General features: G+C 44.3%; 1 protein-coding gene and 1 pseudogene across 1 annotated transcript; both read right to left on the bottom strand.

Annotated features, from left to right (window-relative positions):
* Window positions 1-1,465: 1,465 nt before the first annotated feature.
* LOC101650892 lies at window positions 1,466-2,177 on the bottom strand (annotated as a pseudogene).
* Window positions 2,178-10,180: 8,003 nt separating this feature from the next.
* Window positions 10,181-18,942, bottom strand: CUNH9orf131 (chromosome unknown C9orf131 homolog; the record flags this gene model as incomplete). Its single annotated transcript, XM_045289379.1, has 3 exons — window positions 10,181-13,664; window positions 14,064-14,146; window positions 18,912-18,942. Coding segments are annotated over 3 exons (3,486 nt in total), but the record flags the coding sequence as incomplete, so codon positions are not given.
* Between the last annotated feature and the right edge of the window lie 2,612 nt (window positions 18,943-21,554).

The following is a 21,554-nucleotide window of genomic DNA, read 5'->3' as shown; positions in this document are numbered from 1 at the left end:
ATCTCCTTCCATTTGTTGAGGTCATCCTTGGTTTCTTTTAATAGCGTTTTGTAGTTTTCCTCATACAGATCTTTTGTTTTTTTGAGTCAGGTATATCCCTAGATATTTCAATTTGTGTTTGGCTATTGTGAAGGGTACCCCCTTTTTGATCCCCTTTTGTATCCTTGTCTGATGTGTACAGTAGTGCGATAGACTTCTGTTTGTTGATTTTGTAACCTGCTACTCTGCCATATTCCTCTATTGCTTCCAGTACTCCTCTTGTGGAACTTTTAAGATTTTTCCATATATAAAATCATATCATCTGCGAATAACGATAGTTTCACTTCTTCCTTCCCCAGATGAATACCTTTGATGTCTTTTCTTTGCCTTATATTGTTAGCTAGGACTTAACAACACAATGTTAAATAGGATTGGGGACAAGGGACATCCTTGTCTAGTCCCCTTTTTCAGAGGAATTGATCTCGTCTTTTCTTCGTTGACTACCACATTGGCTGTTGGTTTTTCTTTTTTTTTTTTTTAAGGTTTCTATTTAATGGCTAAACTTAATATACAACACTATTTCAAATTCTGGACAGTCACATTCAAATATGCTTAGATTTGATAAATCATTGTTACAATACTGAGAAACTTCATGAAAAAGGATATTTAACCATTTGTAAGAATCAAATATCTTTTTGCTATATGGGCCCATATATTAATAGTAACATGTTTAAAAATACAATCATTTGGACTTCAAATTATTATAAAAGAATAATCATGGTTGTATATGCTTTCTGAAATACGCAAACATGATTTATTTTGAAGGCTGAAGGTAAATGTTAAACATGAGATTTTTCTTTGTTGCACTGACTTGTTAAAGACCAAAATTGAAACCAACACTTTTCTAAAAGACACAGCTATAATACACTATATTAGTGTAATCATAAAAGATATCAGAACTAAAGTATCACTTTCATACTAACCAATTTCACAACACACCTTGTCTAGGAGACCAGAAAAAACCCCAGGCAATTTGGATTTCCCTTATGGAATCTAACATAATAGAATTTCAAACTTTCTGGCTTTAATAGACTTCAATTCTTTTTCCAGCAGGATCTATCTACACAGCACAGTGCTAAAGAAAATTATTCCAGTGAAATATGTATTTAGAGTCAACATATGATTAACCTAATAGTGCTATACAAAGATTTTCTGCAGGTACAAATGCTAAGAAAGGCCACAGTGGACAGTGCAGACACTGTGAATTCAGGAGGCTACAGGTACCACTGAGGGTCAGAAGAGACCACAAGTTTCTTTTTTTTTCTTTCAGCAATGGAAACAGAAAAAGGAAGGAAAAAAATGAGTCACCTAAGAGCCAAAATAATATAATCCCATTGTCAATAATGTAGTTTTCAGGTATCGTTTCAATTAAACAGGCAAATTAACTTAACAGTTACTGAACTTGAACAAGATCAGAAAATGATTGATTCTCCTTTTCTTATCAAAGGAATGCACTAGGATTAGCATGGGGATCTTTCTGGTTCCTGTATCTGTAGGTCAGCCAAACGCCCAAGATCTCTGTAAAACTGAAGAAGAGCCCAATGCCACCAACGAATTGCAAAACTTCCCCAGCATATTCTTCTATTATTGGAGCACACGGTGAGCAGGGGTGGCCACTTTCAGCACAGTTAGCCAAACAGGTGTCATTTCAGTTACAACTTCGGAACCTGCAGCAGTTTAAATTTCTCTGGATGTCATTTCTAGCACTTGCTGTATTATTCCAACCAATTTCCAGAAGCTGACCCTGTTGGTCTTGGTTCAGGGTTAAACAAGCACAGGACACAAAGTTGAACAATAAATACAAGCAAGAGGATTATCATGTGAAAAAACAGCAACACCTGATGGTGCTTCACGGCTCCAATCAGCCCGACTAAAGCAATCAGGAACAGGAAGATGCCCACTGCGATGACCACGCCGACCACTCGGAGGCTGGAAATCAGCCCGAAGCCAATGCCCCACGCGTCAATGCCAATGCGCAGCAGACTCACAAGGGTGTACAGCAGGTTGAGGGCGTACAGGCAGTTCTTGGAACATGCGAAGCCCCCGCAAACCATGGTGGCGGCTGGGGTTCCAAGCAGCTGCAGGTGAATTCAGCAATGGCGGGAGGTTCGCAGGCAGCCTCTTTGTCTTGGCTCTGGGGCCTGACGCGGACGAGGCAGCAGTGGTGGGCGTGGGGCTAGCGTGGTTGCCGGGGCTGCAGTGCGCGGTGCGGTGCGCCGGCCGCGGCTCGGACACCTCAGCTGTTGGTTTTTCTTTCTTTTCTTTTTTGTTTTTGTTTTTCATATACAGCTTGTATTGAGGAATTTTCCTTCCATTCCTATCTTCTTGAGTGTCTTAAACATGAATTTGTGTTGGATGTTGTCGAACGCTTTTTCTGCATCTATTGATATTATCATTTGGTTCTTATATTTCTTCATTTCAATGTGACGAATAATACTTATGGTCTTTCGTATGTTGAACCATCCCTGCATCCCTGGTATGAATCCCACTTGGTCGTGGTGAATTATTTGTTTTATATATTTTTGTATTCTCTTGGCTAGTATTTGTTAAGGATTTTTGCATCGATATTCATTAGGGAGATTGGTGTGTAGTTCTCAATTCTTGTGGGATCCTTGTCCGGTTTAGGTATCAGAGTTATACTAGCTTCATAGAAGGAATTTGGGAGTTTGCCATCTTTTTCTATGTTCTGGAAGAGTTTGTGTAGGATTGGTGTCAGTTCTTCCCTGAATGCTTGATAAAATTCACCCATGAAACCATCTGGTCCTGGAGCCTTCTTGGTTTTCAATTCTTTTATAGCCTTGTCTATTTCTTGTACTGATATGGGTCTGTTGAGGTCTTTGGTGGCCATTGGGGATAATCTGGGCAGGGATTGTTTTTCCAAGAATTCATCCATTTATTCCAAGTTTTTTAATTAATTGGAGTACAGTCCTTCATAGTACTGTGTAATTATCCTTTTGATTTCACTATGGTCTGTTGTAATATTTCCTCCTTCATCCCTCATCCTTGCTATTGAAATGCATTTCCTTCCTTTATTTGGTCAAATTCGCGAGAGGTCTGTTGATTCGATTTATCCGTTCGAGGAACCAACTTTTAGCAACATTGATTTTTTCCAGAGTTTTCTTATTTTCTCTCTCCTGAATCTCAAATCTAATTCTTATTATTTCTTTTCTTTTTCTATTAGTTGGATTTTCTTGCTGACTCCGCACTAGTTGCTGTAAATTTTGTGTCAGTGTATCAGTCATATGCCTCTCCTCCTTCTTTATGTGTGCATGTAATGCTATGAGACTACCTCAGATGAATGCCTTTGCTGTGTCCCATAAGTTTTGATATGTCGTGTTTTCATTCTCATTGGTTTCTAGAAATTTCCTAATCTCATCTTTGATCTGAGCCAGAACGCTCTCCTTTTGCAATAGAGAGTTATTAATTCTCCAATGGTTTGCCCTTACTTTCTTTATCTTCCGTTGGTTTATTTCCAATATTATGGCACAGTGGTCAGAGAGAGAGGTCTGTATGATACCAATGTGCTTGAATTTATGTAGATTCAACTTATGCCCTAGCATGTAGTCTATTTTAGAAAATGTGCCATGTGGAGCAGAATAGAATGTGAATTCCATTTTGTTTGGGTGGAGAGTTCTGTAGATGTCTATCAGGTCACATTGTTTAATTGTAGTGCTTAGATCTCTAGTCTCCTTGTTGAGTTTCTTTCCAAGTGTTCTGTCTTTCTCAGAGAGCGGTGTATTGAAATCACCTACTATAATTGTTGAGGCTATGGTTTCTCTTTTCATCCTTTGAAGTGTTTGCTTGACATATTCTGCTGGATGCTTATTTGGCGAGTAAATGTTTAGAATGTTTATTGGTTCTTTCTGTAATGTTCCCTTGAGCATTATATAGTGCCCATCCTTATCTCTTTTTATGGTTTGCATTTGGAGGTCAATTTTATCTGAGATTAGGATTGCAACCCATGGTTTTTTTAAAATTAGAGCTTGACTGGTAATGTCTCCATCCTTTGGTTCTCAGCCTGTTTTTATCTGTAATGTTGAGATGTGTTTCCTGTAGGCAGCAGATCGAGGGTTTGTGTTTTTCTTTTTCTTTTTTTTGGGTTTGTGTTTTTCAAGCCAGTCTATTAGCCTCTGTCTCTTAAGGTCTGAGTTCATCCCATTTATATTCAGGGTTATTACATCTATCTGTGGACCCTGTGATGTCATTTTATCTCTCTTGTGTTGGGTATTTTCCTACCTCCATTTCTTTTCCGTGGATTGTGCATATGTGTGTGTGTGCGGTTCATTCTTGCCTTCTTTCCATTGTTGTGCCAGTTTTATCTTGGGGGCTGTTTTCCCTTTGATGGTCTCTGGGTGTTGTTCTGTGTGGTGGTCTCTTGTATGTGCTTGGTGAGTGTTGTTCTGTCCATACTGAGTCAGCAAGGATCTTTTGTAGTGTTGGGTTCCTTTTAGCATATTCGTTGAGGCTTTCCTTGTCCGGGAAGACTCTCACTTCTCTATCTATTTTGATAGATATTTTGGCGGGATAGAGTATTCTTGGGTTTGTGTTAATTTCCTGCAATTTTCTGAATATGCTGCTCCACTGTCTCTTCTTCATAGTGTCTGCTGACAGGTCTGAGCATATTCTTATCTGCTTGCCTTTATATGTGGTTGTCTGTTTTTCTCTAACTGCTCTCATTATTTTCTCCTTTTCCTCATAGCTGGATAGTTTAACAACTATATGTCTTGGTGACTTCTGGGGATTCAGTCTAGCTGGCATTCTTTCAGCCTCCTGGATAGTTGCCTGGCATTCGTTCATTATGTTAGGAAAGTTTTCCTCCAAGCATTCCATCACTATTTTGGATGTTGGTTTCCTTGATGTGAATTCTTCACGCCGATAATTCTGAGGTTGTTCCTTGTCATAGCATCAGATATATCTCTGAGGTTTTCTTCAGCTTCTCTGAATGACTTGTAGACTTTTTCTCGCGTTTATTAATTTCTGCTTGTGAATCAGTAGTTCACTGGTGCGGTTCTCAGCCTCCTCCATTCTCTGGGCGAAGTCTGTGAGTTTGCTGTTAGTTTTTGTTATCTCGCCCTTTAACTCCTGTATTTCCTTTTGGTGCATAGCCTTTAATTCCTCTATCATTTCATCCTTTTTCTCTAATGCTTCCCTCATGTCCTGTATGGCTCCAAGCAGCATTCTGAAGATTTCTTTCTGTGGGAGGTCAACCTCTGCCCTTTCTCTGACTGCTGTTAGGTCCAAGTGGTCCTCTGGCATTGGATTTTGTTTCTCTTTTCTTGTTGAAGCTGTGGAAGCAGCTTGCTGTTTTTGGTTCGATTTGTGGGCACTTGGTGCCATTTTCCCGGGTGTCTCAGAGCCCTGAGTTCTCTTTGGGAGATTGGTGCTTCACCTGGCTACCTTTAGCTAACTGCCTTGAGGGGTTGTGCATCACCTTTGTTCTGCTGGGGATTCCTTCTCGCCTTCTCCTATGGTTTGCTCCAGCACCCTTCAGGTCTCCTTAGGGGTTGTTTGCAAGCTGTGGTCTGATAGAAAGTATTTGCCCCAGTGCAGGGGAATGTATTTAGGGGATGGGCTGGGGATTGGGTGATCTGTTTCTGGCTAGGGGCACTTCCTTCAGGTAGGCAGGTGGGAGGGGGGCCGTGACTGGTATGCAAATGCACCACTTGGAGCCCAAACGGTGGACAGAGTGAGCAGGGAGAAGGGAGAATGCAGTGATAAAGCCCCCCAAACTTGGGTTCTTACACCGCAGGTGCAGAAAGTTGTGCCAGCCTTGGGTCCTCTGCCTGGCTGGCCAGCAGCGATATAGCAGGATGTGGATCACTGAGTGCGTGTGTGTGTGTGTGTGTGTGTGTTTGTGTGTCCCCACGTGCGCACACAGTGTGCGCGTGTATAGAGGAGCAGGTTGGCGGGGAGGCCCAGAGAGGGGGCTGGCTGGCGGATCTGCAAGGAGCGCAGTGATTGGGTGCTCTCCTCTGGCCTGCGACCTCTAAGCATGTGGGAAGGTCTGATTGGCGGTTTGCGTGGAGCCCAGAGGCAAGTCCTCAGGCTCTGCCTTCCGCCTGGCTGTGGCATCAAGCTCACGTCTCCGGGGAGAAGGGGGGAGGGTCCAGCCTGATGGACCGCGAGGGGTGCCTGGGTGGAGCCCAAATCTGCAGTGGGGGTGGGTGTGTGTGTTTCTGGTTGGAACACACAGACACACACACACACACACACGCCCCAGGCTCCCTGCGGTGGGGTGGGGGTTCCTGACTGGTGGTTTTGCGCGGAGTGCTGAGGTGGGCGGGCAGCGCAGGTGCCGGCAGAGCGGGTGCACGTGGAGCCCAGGCTATGGGTGGGAGCCCATCTCTGGGTCCGAGAGATGCTCTGAGTGGTCTTGGGAATCGGACAAATTTGGTACCCCTACTCCGCCCCCAACTCGCCCCACTCACCGATCTCCTCGGAGCTCTGGGCGTGAGCTACTTATCTGGCGACCATCTTCCCCGTCTCCGCCCCATTTGCTTTTTTACTTCAAAACAAGATACGTGCAGTGTTCATAATTTTTTTAAAACTATAGTCCGGCCCTCCAACAGGTCTGAGGGACAGAGAGCTGGCCCCCTGTTTGAAAAGTTTGAGGGCCCCTGCCCCAGGCACTATATCTTATGGTAGCCGGGCACCATCAGCTTTCTTCACCACATTTGCTTGTGCACCCATTTGTCTCCAGATCATCAATAACTTTAGTGCAAGTCTTCTGGATCTTTTTCCTTTTAAGTATGTGTTTGCATGTGGTAATTTTAAAATCAAAATGATACCCAATAATAATTTATAAACTATTAGGGGTGCATAGGGGAGAGGGGAGGAGGAAGGGAAGGGGAGGGGGGGAAAAAAGGAAAATTAGAGGCTAGTGAATTTTGGGAATGATGAGGGCAACAAATGTATAGATGTGCTTTACACAATTGATCTATGTATTGTGATGAATTGTATGAGCCCCAATTAAAAAAAAAATTACAAAGTTCTTTTGAAAAATGATAAACTGGTATGAATTAAAAAAAAAAAATCAAAATGATACCATACTGCTTTGTAGCTTGTTTTTATCAATCTGTAACTTTCCATTTCAGTACATTTCCATGCCATGTTCCCAGATTTCTCAAATGATCCAGATTTGTCATTCACATAATTTTGATCAAACCAATACCTAATAAAAAGTTGCACCTGTTAGGTCTTTTTGGAAGTTGCATGTTATGCCAGTTTCATGAAGGGATTTTTAAACGTTTGTAAAATATACATTTTAACCTTTTTTAACTTAATGGAAAATCTGGATCAGGTAAAGGTTTACAGAGCAGATCAGTTTTGTTTTCCACAGTGCATACACGTTTTGCTTCACCTCATTCATTGCGATCCCCTTCATGTGTCCGCACTTATCCTGCTTCCTTGTTTCTTGTTTCCATTCCTCCTTTCCTGACCCCTCTGAACGTTGCCCTAGGATAAATACCCTTTCGATCTTAAATGGCTGGTATTCTAAGGTGTATGTAATAAGTAGTGTTATTGGTCCCCTGTAGACCTATTATTTGGCTGAAAATCCAGCCACAAATGTGAGTTCAATTCTAAGCCTGAAAGGTGACTTGGGGCTGTAGTTTTGGGGGTACCACAAACTTTCTAAAGTCACCTCCAGTATGACACTTGAGGAGAATGAATTCTATGACCTCTAGTGAAATAATATTCTTGCAGCCATGTGGACTATGGCTTAGAAGTAATAAACCAATTTTGGCGAGAAATAAGATGGGTAGATAATGATTTGAAATACAATTCATTGTTATAGACTGGGTACATAAACCAGATTTGGGGGGAAACTAAATTCAGTTATGGACAAGTTGAATGTGAGCTAGTTTAGGTTACTGTACATCTAAAGCCAAAAAGTTGTCTAAAAATGGCTGTTTGGCAATATGGCATTAACTGGAATGGTTTTTTAAAGATGTTCTATTTAAAGTGTATCAGTAAAACATTTTGAGGAAACTAGATTTCTACCTCATACCATGCTCAAAAAGTAGATGAACAGTTTCAAGTATTAATATCTCCAAAGTAATAAAAGTGCTTTGGGAGCTATAAAAGAACAGGTTGATAGATTCAGCTACCTAAACATTTCAGTTTGCTATCTTTGAAGATGGAACCACGAGGCAAGGAATTGGGACTGATTATTGAAATGAAAGGATAAGAAATGAGTCCTAAGTCAGACCCTGCAGAAAGGAAAGCTGTCCTGCCAAGACTTGGATTTTAGTCTGGTGAGACTTAGTTGCTTCTAACCAAATTTGTAGTGTTGGGTGGTAACGTATTACATTAGCTAACAAAAGAAGTTACGGATTCAATGTGCACAGGCAGAGAAGAAATCCAGGTGGTCATTTGTCATTAGGTGCTGCCAATTGATTCAACTGTGTAAGCTCAGATGACCATAGAATTTGCCCATAGGGCCCATAGGTCGCACGCAATCTACAGGAGAAGATTGCCAGGTTTCCTCCCACAGAATCAGTGTTTGCAAATTGCCAGTCTTATCAGTTAGCAACTGAGCACTTAACTGTTGTACCACCAAGGTTCCTTAGATGGTCACTATACATGGAAAGATGTTTGCTTTTCACAGATGGGACCATCGGAGTGGAAAAGCTAATCCAGGGGAAGAGCAGAGCAGAGGATTTAGAAGAAAGGGTCATTAAAGTGTGGAGAACTTGTGCGTGAAACGGACAGAGCAGGGGAACGTAACGACCAAGGACAACTGCCTAGACCAAACTAGTTGTGCTCTTGTAAAGGTGCAATGTGACATGGGGTGGCATCTGACCTGACTGCGTAAGGGGGAAGGAGAATGAAGCTTACCAGCGCAAGGCTGATGCCTCTGCTAGTTTTGGCACTACTGGCACTCTGCTTCTCTGCTGGGTTTGATGATTTGATGGATGGCTGCATAGAGCTCACAGACCATTCTCAGGATTATGGGATTTATTTTGTAAATTACTTTTAAGTTTTATTGGATGATCTGATTTATTAAGGAGATAATTGGTTACAGTTGGAGATCAGAAATGTTATGGTTGTAGTTTCTTGGTTAGGAAAGCTTCCTCAGCCTTGTTTGCAGGCACATCCAGGCCTCAGCCTTGTAACCTACTTGGGCAAATGTTAAAAAGCTCTTTGAAAAAAAAACCAAAAAAGCTCTTTGAGCGCTTAGTCCTGTAGTTCCTTCACACTTGCCTTGCTTGGGCAATTAAACCCACTTGGCACATAGGTCTTGGCCTCAAAGTGCTCAGCTCTAGCTCCACAGATTGGTACATTTCTCCCTCCTCAAGTAACCCACTCTTATCCGTAAGCTTCTGCTCAGAGGCACTCGGCTTTCATGCTCTGTGGGTGGAGAAGTCCTTGGTGCTGCTGGCACTGCTTCCCTACAGCCGCACTGTCTCCAGTGTCCCAGCACTGTCCCCTGGATCAAGGTGGTTCAGTGCTGGGGTCTCGGGTCTAATAGACAAGTATGCTACTGGTTCTTTTTTCTTGATGGCTGGAGGCATCATGGTCACATATTGGACTTGCAACGGCAAAGTCAGCAATTCAAAACCACAGTCACTCTCTGGGAGAGAGGGAAGCTTTCCCTTAAGAGTCTAAGAAACCCACAGGGGCAGTTGTATCCTGCCTTACAGGGTTGCTATGAGGCAGAATTTGCTTGATGTCTGATTTTTTTTTTTTTAACTTTGACATGCCACCTTTTTGTTCATTTTAAACATAACAGGATGGTAAAACTGACCAATTCCCACTTTAGGGTTCAATATGCCTGATTTCCATGGCCCCACCTAAAGGGACCATATACTTTATTACATTATTAGCAAATTAACCCTTTGGAGGACCACTAACTTCACACTTATATAGTTCTACCCCATCACTTGGTAGGAATTTACACACAAAAACGATGTCTATAAAAGCTATATAAAGTAATTCACTGTATGGCAGTGAAACTTATTTTTTCTCTGAGGAGCCCCTTGAACCTTCATGTGTAACCTGTAGAGTAGGTAGGTCTATGTGGACTCCAGATAATGGTCATCTGTGAAGGGCTGAGAAATGAAGTTAAACTAACCGAATCTTGAGCTCTACTTTGGGAATGTGACTGCTGGAGAAATTAATAGGAAACTGACAAAAAGAGTAGGGTTTGTTGTTTAGCTAATTTATTAGAATTTCTTCTGCTTCCCATCCTCACCCCACACCTCCACATGGTCTGGTTTGGCTTCAGGTCTTGGAATACTGGGTGTGAGTAACTACCAACCTTCCCTCTGCTGATTGGATTTGGTGGGCTGAGGCCTAAGGGTGCTCAGACATTTGGCTAATACTCCTTGGAGAGCCCTGGCAAGTGGAGCCTGAGATGGGGAAGACAGATGATGCTTATAGTGCTTGCAGTGCTGTGAGTTTGGTATGCCACCAACTTCCATCCTTGCCTTATCCATATTATGGGGACCCTCAGTCTTGGGGAGAGACATTTGAGGGAGCATGCTGTGTAGAGAGTGCTGCATCTTAGGCTGAGATCTTTGGGAAAGTCTGTTTCCAAGGACTCCCACTGGTCTTTGGGTTTGGCCAGATGGGATTCTCCCTGTGCGTGTGGATGACACCAACCCTGCATCCCTTCTGTGATATAACCTGGCTTTCTTGGGATAGTCTCTCTTTTTGGCTGAAAGTAGGGCTGAAGAAGCCTTGCTCAATTTCTCCTCTGAAACTGAAGCTTTAGGATTAGAGGGCACTCTTAGGCCTTGGCACTGGTTACCAGCCTTCATGTGAACACATGGCTCCTGAGCCTGGGCCACCATCCCCCTTTTCACACTCCCCCCTTTGTCAGACATTTGTTTTGTTGTATGAGGATGGTGACAGCGGGAGGCCTGGACAGTGGGAGACTGGGGCACTGTGCCCTGGGCCCTTTGGAAACTGCACCTTGCAGAGTAGGGGCCTGGGTTGGGAGGATGAGCCTGCTGTGGGGGACAGGAAAAGAGCTCCCAAGAGACTGGAATTGTACAGCTAGCAGTGGGCGAGCTGCAAAATGATTGGCTTCGGCCAAGGGCTCTGGACTGCTGCAGGTACTTCAGCCTGAGTAATTCTCTACTCCATTGCCAGGTTTGGACTCGAGGATGCGTGGGCATCTTTGGCCCAGCCTCTTCCTGGTCTGGGAGACTCTCTACCTTAGCACCTGGGCCTGCCTCTCTCGTGAGGAGGTCAGAGTAAGTGGGTTTAATCTTCAAAGTTTCACCTAGAGTGGAAGGCCAGAGCATTGGTTGCAGGGGATCCCCTACAGGAGGGCTGGAGCCCTGGGGAACCTCTCTTTGCTGTACTTTTCTCCACACAAATTCCCAATCAATGTACCCTTCTGGTGGAAGGACAAAGGTGGGGCTGAAGGCTGAGGCTGGAAGCTCAGTGGCCCAATAGTTTTCTTTCTGCTCCACTACTTGCCCCATAGGCATATAGTCCCATGGATTTCCAATAGGCTCATTTATGTGAGACATTGACACAGAGTTTAGGGGTGGACTGAGGCCCCCACCTGGAGTACAAGAGTTTTTCTGCTCCATGACCACCCTAACAAACCCAGAATCTGACTGGATTCTCTGGAAACTGACTCCATGCAGGCCTTGGGGGAAGCTGCATCCTGGAAGCTCAGAGATCCAGGAGTTCTTTCTCCTTTCCATGTCCCCACATAGAGCCTGAGAATCAAACAGGACCCCAATGGGGTTTACTCTGAAGGACTTGGATTCTAGAACAAGAGCTGGATGTGGGTTGAGGACCAGAGATTCAGGTTCAACAGCCCTGGAATTGCTGGAGTGCTCAAGGTCCCGTGAAGCTTCTGATCCTGGCAAGCCTTCCATAGAATTTCTTCTGTAGGACTCGAGAAGCGGGGCTAGAGGTGGACTGTGTGGAGGGCCTGGAAACTTGGAGACCCAGAGGTTCTCTCTCTGCCCCATGCTCTCCCACAAAGCTTTGGAGTCAGGCAGGGTTCCCTGGGAACCCATTCCTGCAGACTCTAGCAGGGAGGATGAGGGAGGGCTGAGAGATGAAAAAGGATCTGCAGAGACCCCCACATTTTTTTTCTGTATGTCCTGTGAAGCCTCAGATCCCAATGGGACACATGCAAGTCTGGTTTCATGGATTTTTGGAAAGTGTACTGAGCCTGAGTTGAGGTCCAAGTCTGTGGGCTCAAAGATCCAGGGATTTCCTGATTTTTCTCTGTCTCCTGACTGGCCCTCACATCCAGATGGATCTCCCAAGGTGCTGTCTCTATGAAGCTCTGGCTGGGGGCCTGGGGGAAAGTGGAGGACTGGTGCAGGAAACTCAGAGCTCTGAGGATATTCTCTCTGTATGGTGGTTCTCCAGAAGTCCTTAGGTGGAGACAGTCTTTCTTCAGAATTGGCTTCATGGCGTTTTGAGAAAGAAACTTGGCATTGGCAGGGGGCTGGCACTGGGGGCTTAAAAGCTTTTAGGCTCTCTCTATGTGTTGTGCTTCTCCACTGAGTCTCATATTCAGGTGGAATGGTCAGGGCACTTGTTCCTTGAGGATGGCAAGGGGTTGAGGTTGGAGGTTTGGAAATCTGAGCGTTCTCTCTGTGCCCCATGGCTTCCCAGAGGGCTGTAGATCCAGACAGGTTTCCTAAAGGATTAACTTCCTGGAGCTCTGTCAGGGAGGCTAGAGTTGGGCTAGGGACTAACACTGCTGACTCAGAATCTCTGAAGTTCTCACTGTGCTCCATAGTTCTTGACAGGGGCTCAAGCCTAGTCAGGACTTCCAGTGGGCTAGAGGGGTACAGTGGAGAGGCAAGGCATGAATCTAGAGTGAGTTGTTGAAGGCTGGGATCCCATGGCACCCCCTGCCAAGCTTCAGATGAAGGAAGGTTCTTGGAGAGGCTGGTTCTTTGGAGTTCAGGCTGAGGGTGCAGGGCTTGATCCTTAGAGATCCCAGGGGTATCTCTCTGTTCTAGAAGCAACTGTGCATGTGTCTCAGTGCTTGATAGGGCTCCTTTGTGACCTGCAGGTAAGGGCTGAATATGGAGGGCTGGAGATAGAACTAGAGGGGGAGGTAGCTCTGGATCAGGGCCCAGCCCTTCCAGATCTTCCATTGTATGGACTTGATGGATAGGAAGCTGGGTTGTGGGGCAGGACTGGGGAAGCAGCAGATTAGATTTAGGCAGAAAGGCAAAGTTGTTGAAGAAGATGGGACCAGTAGACAATTTTAAGGGAGTGCAGCCAGCTACGTTTAGGAAGGTGGCCTCCAAGAATTCACTGTGCAGTGTGGGGAGGCCCCAGAAGAGCTGTTTTTTTCTTTGCTGCAGGCATTTTCCTGATGCTGTTCTATGCCTTGCAGGTAGCTTGGTCAGGATGTGGAACGTAGGGAAGGACCTGGAAGGGCATAGGGGCTCTGTGAGCATTTGTTCTGGTGTCTCTGGTGCCTTGGGGAAGGCCTCGGAACCACAGGATGGCTGACCTGTGGTTATGGTGGTTTGTTCTTCAATAGGAACGTCTTCGGGAGGAGAATATGGCTTCAATGGACCAAGAGATACATCCTTTTCCACCTCTTCCTCCTCTTCTTCCTCTTCCTCTTTTGACTTCTGCTTCCATAGCCAGTCAAGGAAAACTACACGGTACAGAAGTGGTAGGCCCTAGGAATAGAGAAAGAGGCATGAATTTAGCATGAAGCCGTTTTAGACACAAGGCTCATGAAGCCCTCAGTCCCTGCTCCATATCCAGAGTCAGTAAACACACAGCCCCACGCCTATGGTCAGTGGTCACATACCCAGATCCTCATTCAGTATTAAGTCAAATACCTAGTTCACATTTGAAGGTCAGCACCCCCTCTCAGGTCAACAACCCCTCATGAGAGACTAAAGATCAGTGCTTACTCACCTTTCTTTAAATCTGCATTAATAAGCACATATCCAGTCACATCTAGGGTTTAGAATCAGTCACTTGGGCCCACATTCATGTCAGTGATGCTTCTGACTGCAGGTGGTATTAGTAGTCATTCACTCAGTCAAACATCAAAGTCAGAAGTCACCGACCTTGCTTTGCAGCTTGTCCCCAGAACAGCAGGGCTGAAACTGGGGCCATCTTCCAAGATACCACCATCTCCGGATCTGCCAAACTATGAACAGGAATAAGGTTATCAGGTTCCCAGGACTCTGGAAGCAGCTGTTCCCACAGTATCCGCAGGTTAGGGCCTGGGCCAACTGGCCCCACAGAAGCCCCACGGCACTCTCAACCCCAACAAGGCCCTCTAGCAGCCATTCCATTTTCTTAGTGGCAGTTTACCTTGAGATCATCACTGTATCACAGAACAAAGAACTCCCATCCCCCACATCAGCCTCAGGCCTAACAGTCTCCTCCCTGAACTTAGGGCCTCTAAGAAACAAGTCACAATACAGTGAAACCTGGTATCCCCTTTATGTCTTGATTGGCAAGAAGGTCAGATTTTAGAGTTTCTATTTCCTACCTGTGACACCCCAGTCAAAAAACTTAATCTGTCAGTGCCTCACTTTTCTCATCTATAAAATGGGGAGAATATTACTTAACACATACAGCTTTTTGAGGATTAAATAAGGAAACTTATATGCTTAGAATATACGTTCATTGTTATTGTTAAGTGCTGTTGAGTTGATTCCAATTCAAAGTGACTGTTAGGCCATGTTATCTAAAGAAACAAACCCCGTGATGTGACTTTATATCAAGTAATCTTAAGAATGCATTCCAATCCAGTTCAACTCAAGTTCATAAATCTGATTCAAGCCTGACCCTCTTCAGACTCACGTAGCTCAGGCTGATGACACAGAAAGGGGAAGCAGGAAGATCACAGACTGGTGGGTCCAGAGCCTGGTGGAGGAGACATAGCAAGGCACCAATTGCTCTCAGGGTCATGAGGCCTACATGGTAGAGGCAGGCAGAGTCCCAGAAAGCAGGAAGGCAGAGGGGCAGAGATAGAGGGAGTTTTCCAGTTTCTTATAAAACGCCACATCCCCAAGGAGGCATCATCAACCCCTCACTTTCATAAACATTCAAATTGACATTTAACTCGGAGGTCCCTGAATGACTGTACTAACTTTGGACAAATTAGTGGGTTGCCTAGCAGCTCCCAAACCCCACCAATAAGTACCGGTAAGAAATGTCCAATGCAAGTACAGGAGTCTGCTGAGGGAAGCTTAAAAATGCAAAAGGAGCATAGGGGAAAAGCTACTATATACACACAGTCCTGGAGTGAGATCCAGTTACTATGGCAGGGGTGGGACCCAATGCAGGGATACATATGGTAGCCAACTAAAAAGGAGGGGGCAGTGGAAAGACATGGGAGTGGGGGAATAGGGCACTAATCCATCCAAGGGGAGGGTACTGTTTATATCTCCACAGGAGAGGGCGAGAGGAACCAGACTTCAACCCAGTGTGCCAAGATGTGAATGCAGCATACCAGCATGAAGCAGGGAACTAATAGGTTGGCAGGGCTGGTGCCAATTCCAACTACATGGACCCCGCCCTGCAGAGTAATGCACTTCAGAGGACAGCACTGAAGCTACAGCTCAGGGAGAGGGGTGAGTCTGATCAGAGCACACAGGAGCAAACGAGGGAAGGAAAGAGGAACACATCCTAGCTCCAAAGACAATATTCCTGCTCAGAGAAGCCAGTGCACAGAGAGGACCCTAGGGCTGGCCCCACCACGAGACACAACATCCCTCACTGACCCATAGCTCTATGGGGGACAACACTGGAGACAGTGTGGGAATTGTGCCTGATCTGACCACCACACTGGGGTGAACCACTAAGGGTGCAATAGAGCTGTAAGGGGAGCAAAGCAAAAATAGACTTTGGGGCCTGGGCGTGGCACCCCATCAGACTTGACTGGAAAACACTCCTAACAGTCAACAAACAATTTATAGGCTTTTCTTTTTTTGTCTTTGTTTTTTGTTGTTTTGTTTTGCTCTGTCTTGTTTTTGTGCTTATTATTGTCTCAGCATGTCTATCTAGATAAGATAGGCAGAATAAACAATCCGAAGGAAAAAAACAACAGAACTGACAGTTCCAGGGAACACGGGAGAGGGGGAGTCAGGGGAAAGGAAGGGGGTGTTAAACCCAGGGACAAGGGAACAACAAGTGATCCAAAATTGATGGTAAGGAGTGCATAGGATGCCTGGTGGGGCTTGATCAAGGGCAATATAGCCAAGAGGAATTCCTGAGAGCCGAATGAAGGCTCAACATGATAGTGGGATAGAGGAAAGTAAAAGGAAATAGAGGAAAGAACTAGGAGGCAAAGGACATTTATACAGATCTAAATACAGACATGTATATATGTAATATATTTTATATAATGATAGGGAAATAGATCTATGTACATATATTTATGTCAAGTATTAAGGTAGCAGACAGACATTGGGCCTTATTGTAAGAACACTTTGTTCTAATAACCCGGCATTCTGTGATGCTCACCTTCCCGACACGATCACTGAAGACAAAACGGGTGCATAAACAAATGTGGTAAAGAAAGCTGATGGTGCCTGGCTATTTCAAGATATAGCGTCTGGGGTCTTAAAGGCTTGAAGATAAACAAGCAGCCATCTAGCTGATTAGCAACAAAGCCCACATGGAAGAAGCACACCAGCCTGTGTGATTATGAGTTATCAATGGGATCAGGTACAAGCATCAAAGACCCAGGACAAAAAAAATCATATCAGTGTGAATGACGGGGGAGTATGGAGTGGAGACCCAAAGCCCATCTGTAGGCAACTGGATATCTCTTACAGAAGGGTCACCAGGAAGAGATGAGCCAGTCAGGGTGTCAGTGTAGCACTGATGAAACCTACAACTTTCCTCTAGTTCTTTAATGCTTCCTCCTCACCCACTATCATGACCCCAATTCTACCTTACAAATCCGGCTAGACCAGATCATGTACGTGGGTACAGCTAAGAGCTGGAAACACCAGGAATCCAGGACAGATAAACCCTTCAGAACCAATAATGAGAATAGCAATACCAGGAGGGAAAAGGGAAGGTTGGGGGAGAAAGGGGGAACCGATCACAATGATCAACATATATCCCCTTCCCAGGGGCACAGACAACAGAAAAGTGGGTGGAGAGTGGTTGGTGCAAGACATGAAAAAAATATAAATTATCAAGAGTTCATGAGGGAGGGAGGAGAGGGAAAATGAGCTGATACCGAGGGCTCAAGTAGAAAGAAAATGTTTTGAAAATGATGAGGTATACATATGTACAAATATGCTTCATACAATGGATGTATGTATGGATTGTGATAAGAGCTGTATGAGCGCCCCCCCCCCCAATAAAATGATTCAAATTAAAAGAAAAAGAAATGCCTAATGCCCAGATATCTTCTGATGTATTTGGGTCCCATTGAGGCCTGGCCTGCAGAGATGTGGCCTCAAGCTCAGCCCTGTTCTCCTCCACTGCCCTGCCCGTGGGGCTGTTAACAGCTTTTGGGGCCTCCTTCGAATGCTGCCTCTTCTGCTATAAAAAATATTATTAACAACTGCTGACAATCATCCCAAGTGGAACAGTGGGTTTGGAACACTGACTCTAAAAGGTTAATTGGAGCCTAAGGTTTATCTGAAAATGATGGATGCTGACTTTTCCCTATACAGATTGCTAGTGGAAAAAGGAACATCAACCAAAAAGGATTGGTCTCTTGGGTCCCTAGTTCAGGGGTGCTTCCCACAGGGGCAGGATTTGAGGTGTGTGAGAAGGTCCACTGCAGGTATGGAGAGGGGATAAAACTTGACCAGGTGGCGCACTGGGGGTGGCTGGGTGGGGGGGTTGGCCAATGGTGGGGATCTAACATAAGGCAGTGGAAGGTCGGATTCCTGGGGGGCGGGGGGGTAAATTTTTTTCTGAGTAGCTTTTTGAGTGTTTACACTAGGGATTGGAGAAAAACCTCTAGCTTCTGACACAGGTTTTGAAGGAGAATTTGCCACCATAATATGGAGCCCAGATTGTTTGGCACATTTCCTCAATCAGGGGAGAGGATTCTGGAGGAGACTTAACCACACATCAATATAAGGGAATTGGTCAGGGTGCCCAGGCTTTCCTGTCACCACATTCCAAACTGCTTGAGCTAGCTTGGGGTCATGGGTACCCATGTCGGGCCAACCAACACCAAAAGTGGGCCACTGTAACTCACAAAGGCTCTGGAGCTTTCCAGGGCTAAGTTTAATGCCATAACCATTAGCAAATCTTGGTGGTTTTTTCTTTTTATAGTTCAAGGCAAATCTTGTTTTAAAACTATCTAACACATACTGTGGGGGTGGGGGGGTTGCCTTTAGAACAGGCTCCTCCCATAGTACTGGCTCTCCTTTAAGGAGAAAGAATAGGAAAACAGTGAACAAGGAGACTAATTAGCTGAAGTTGAAGAAGGTTCCTTGGAAACAAAGATCACTTACCCAACTGAACAGGCAGCCTGGGTCCCATAAGGTGGGGCAGAACCACGAAATATCGTGAACAAACAGTGAATGCCTTGGCTAAAATGCACTGACAGAACAATCCAGGGGTCAGTGATTCATCAAGCTATAGATGGTAGAGGGCTAAATAGAGCATGATCCAGAAAATGAAAAAGAAGGCCAACAAGGGTTTTTGAAAAGGAGTCTACTCTGCGGGGCTCACTGCCAGACGGAGGGCCAGGACCAAAACAAGTGGGCCGGAAACAAGGAGATAAAGACAAAGCAAAACAGCCATGATGAGAACATCAGGAAAAAGAAACTAAAACACTAAACTATTTACCCTATTTACCAGATAACCAGACTTCTCAAGCAATGTCTCACTGAGAAGTATGCCTGGGAGAATTAAGACCATGATCAGTCCCCTCCACAAGCCTGAACAGACCAGTCTCAGAAACCAACAGAAAACAGAAACTTAACCTTTGGAGGTGAACCACCTGGTAAACTCCAAGCACAGATTTTAGCTGGGCGGCTGCCACACCAGGTCAGTGACCTTTTCCAGGGGCCTGGAACATCTCAGGAGGCACCTCCTCTGTAGCCGCCTTCTATCTGGGCCAACTGGCCGTCCAAGGCTCTGTTCCAGATGGCACAGTGGCTATCTCGCTGGGACCTCCAAAATATTATATGCCATGAGAGATTAAAGACCACTGAAATAAAATGAAAATAGAAAAAATTGTTATGAAGAAAAGAGCGCTTAGGGGAGATCAAGGCAATGCCATATAAAATTCCCTCATTACATTTTATTTCAGAGCATTGTGGGCCACAAAAAATTAACTCCGGGGCCGCATGTGGCCCTTGGGACGCCAGTTTGACACCCCTGGTCTACAGTAATATCCTGGAACAGGGTAGAATTATCTGAAGGCTACACACTTAGGCTGGAGAATTACCAGGACAGCTTGACATAGTAAGCCACAAAAAAGGCAGTGAGCTATAGGGGCCTTAATGGCATTGCCTACACTTTGTGTGTGTGTGTGTGTGTGTGTGTGTGTGTGAAGACCAGAATATTGGGGTAGGCTGGAACATTACTATAGCAACTATGTACGGCATTCTCCATTATTCATGATGTTAATGTGAGCCCATTGTTGCAGCCACTGTGTCAACACATCTTGTTCAGGTTCAGGATCTTTCTCTTTTTTGTTGATCCCTATTTCTTCAAGCATGCTGTCCTTCTCCAGGGAGTAAGTTTCTAATCTTTCTGGATAACATGGCCACATTACTTGAGACTAAGTCTTGCGATCTTCATTTCTAAGAAGCAAGAGAATTATGGTTGTACTTTTTCCAGATTTGCTCTTTCTTCTGGCAGTCCACGGAATATTTATTTTTCACCAACTACACAATTCAAATGCATTGTTTATTCTTCAGTCTTTCCTAATCATTGTCCAGTTTCTGCATGCATATAAGGGAATCGAAAATACCTTGTCTTGCACTGTATGTCCTCAAAGTATAGACATCTTTGCTCTATAACACTTTAAAGAGTATTTTGCAGCAGATTTGCCAAATACAATACTTTCTTGGTTGGTGCTTCCATGGACCTTAATTGTAGATCCAGTAAAATTGAACGTGTGACAACAACTTCACTCTTCTCCGTTATTCATGATGGTCCTTACTGGTCAAGTTGGGAGTTTAATTTCTTTTTGAATATGAGAAGTGATTTTATTTATTTTAAAAGTAATTTTATTGGGGGCTCGTACAATTCTTATCACAATCCATATATGTTGCACTGTCCAACATCTCCCCTTGTCCACTTCTCTGTTGTCCATCCCCCAGGGAGGAGGTTATACGTAGATTCTTTTATTAGGAGCTCATACAACTCTTATCACAATCCATACATACATCAATTGTGTAAAGCACATTTGTACATTCATTGCCCTCATCATTCTCAAAACATTTCCTCTCCATACGTAAATTCTTGTAATCAGTTCCCCTTTTCCACCCCACATTCCCTCCACCCTCCAGGCATCGCCACTCTCACCACTGGTCCTGAAGGGGTCATCTGTCCTCTATTCCCTGTGTTCCCAGTTGCTATCTGTACAATGTACATCCTCTGGTCTAGCCAGATTTGTAAGGTAGAATTGGGATCATGATGGTGGGGAGAAGGAAGCATTTAAGAACTAGAGGAAAGTTATGTTTCATCGTTGCTACCCTGCACCCTGACTGGCTCATCTCCTCCCGAGTTTAATTTCTTTATGTTGAAGTGTAATTCATACTGAAGGCTATAATTTTGATATTCATCAATAAATGTTTCAAGTTCTCTTCAGTCTCAGGAGCTAAGTGTCATCTGCATATTTCAGGTTGTTCATGAGTCTACAGTCCACATTTTTCATATGCCTAGTCTCTCAGATTATTTGCTCAAAAAGATAAGGCAATGCTGAATAGCTAATCTTTGCTACTTACCGTATTTACTCGTGTATAAGCCAAGTTTTTATAGCACATTTTTAATGCAGTTTTTGTGGTGAAATTAGGAACCTTGGCTGATATTTGGGTCGGCTTAAACTCCAGTATATATGGTAATTTACATTCTGGCAGGCTATTTAACCACGTTGTTAAATTTATGTCTCCTTGCCAGAGAAGATAGTAGGAGAAAAAAACAGTGTGCTTCTCAAATTCTAAGAATTCTGGTTTTCTGTTCTCAAGGAATTGTTAATGGCTTTTATGTTTCTTGGCCCCAAATCAAAATGGCAAAGTACCCCTTCAACAATTTTATATAAGCTCTTATGTAGGAGGACATTAATTTGACAGGGTGTTCTGGAGAAGGAGAGATGGAGAAGATGATGACTTAAGAGGGAAATTTCTCAAGGATAGAAGCTGGTCCAGGGACTTGAGAAAAGAGATGTGGAAGGGTCCTATATAGAAGTTTCCAAGGATGCAGCAGAAACTTGATGGGAATAACTGATTTGGTAGCTGGAGGACTAAGCATTTAGCACCACAGTCTTGGGAAATGCAGCAGAAGATGCTGGTGCACATATTTGGAAAAGACACTGTGGAGCCACCTGCCTTTGAATGGATCATATGGGTTTGAAAATGCACATCCCATAAGCAACCAGGATAGACTTAAGATGAGAC

The sequence above is a fragment of the Echinops telfairi genome, unplaced genomic scaffold, assembly GCF_000313985.2.
Source record: "Echinops telfairi isolate 266 unplaced genomic scaffold, ASM31398v2 ScPeMD7_25;HRSCAF=90, whole genome shotgun sequence".
Taxonomy (NCBI): Eukaryota; Metazoa; Chordata; class Mammalia; order Afrosoricida; family Tenrecidae; genus Echinops; species Echinops telfairi.
This window is presented reverse-complemented; position numbering and strand designations above follow the sequence as displayed.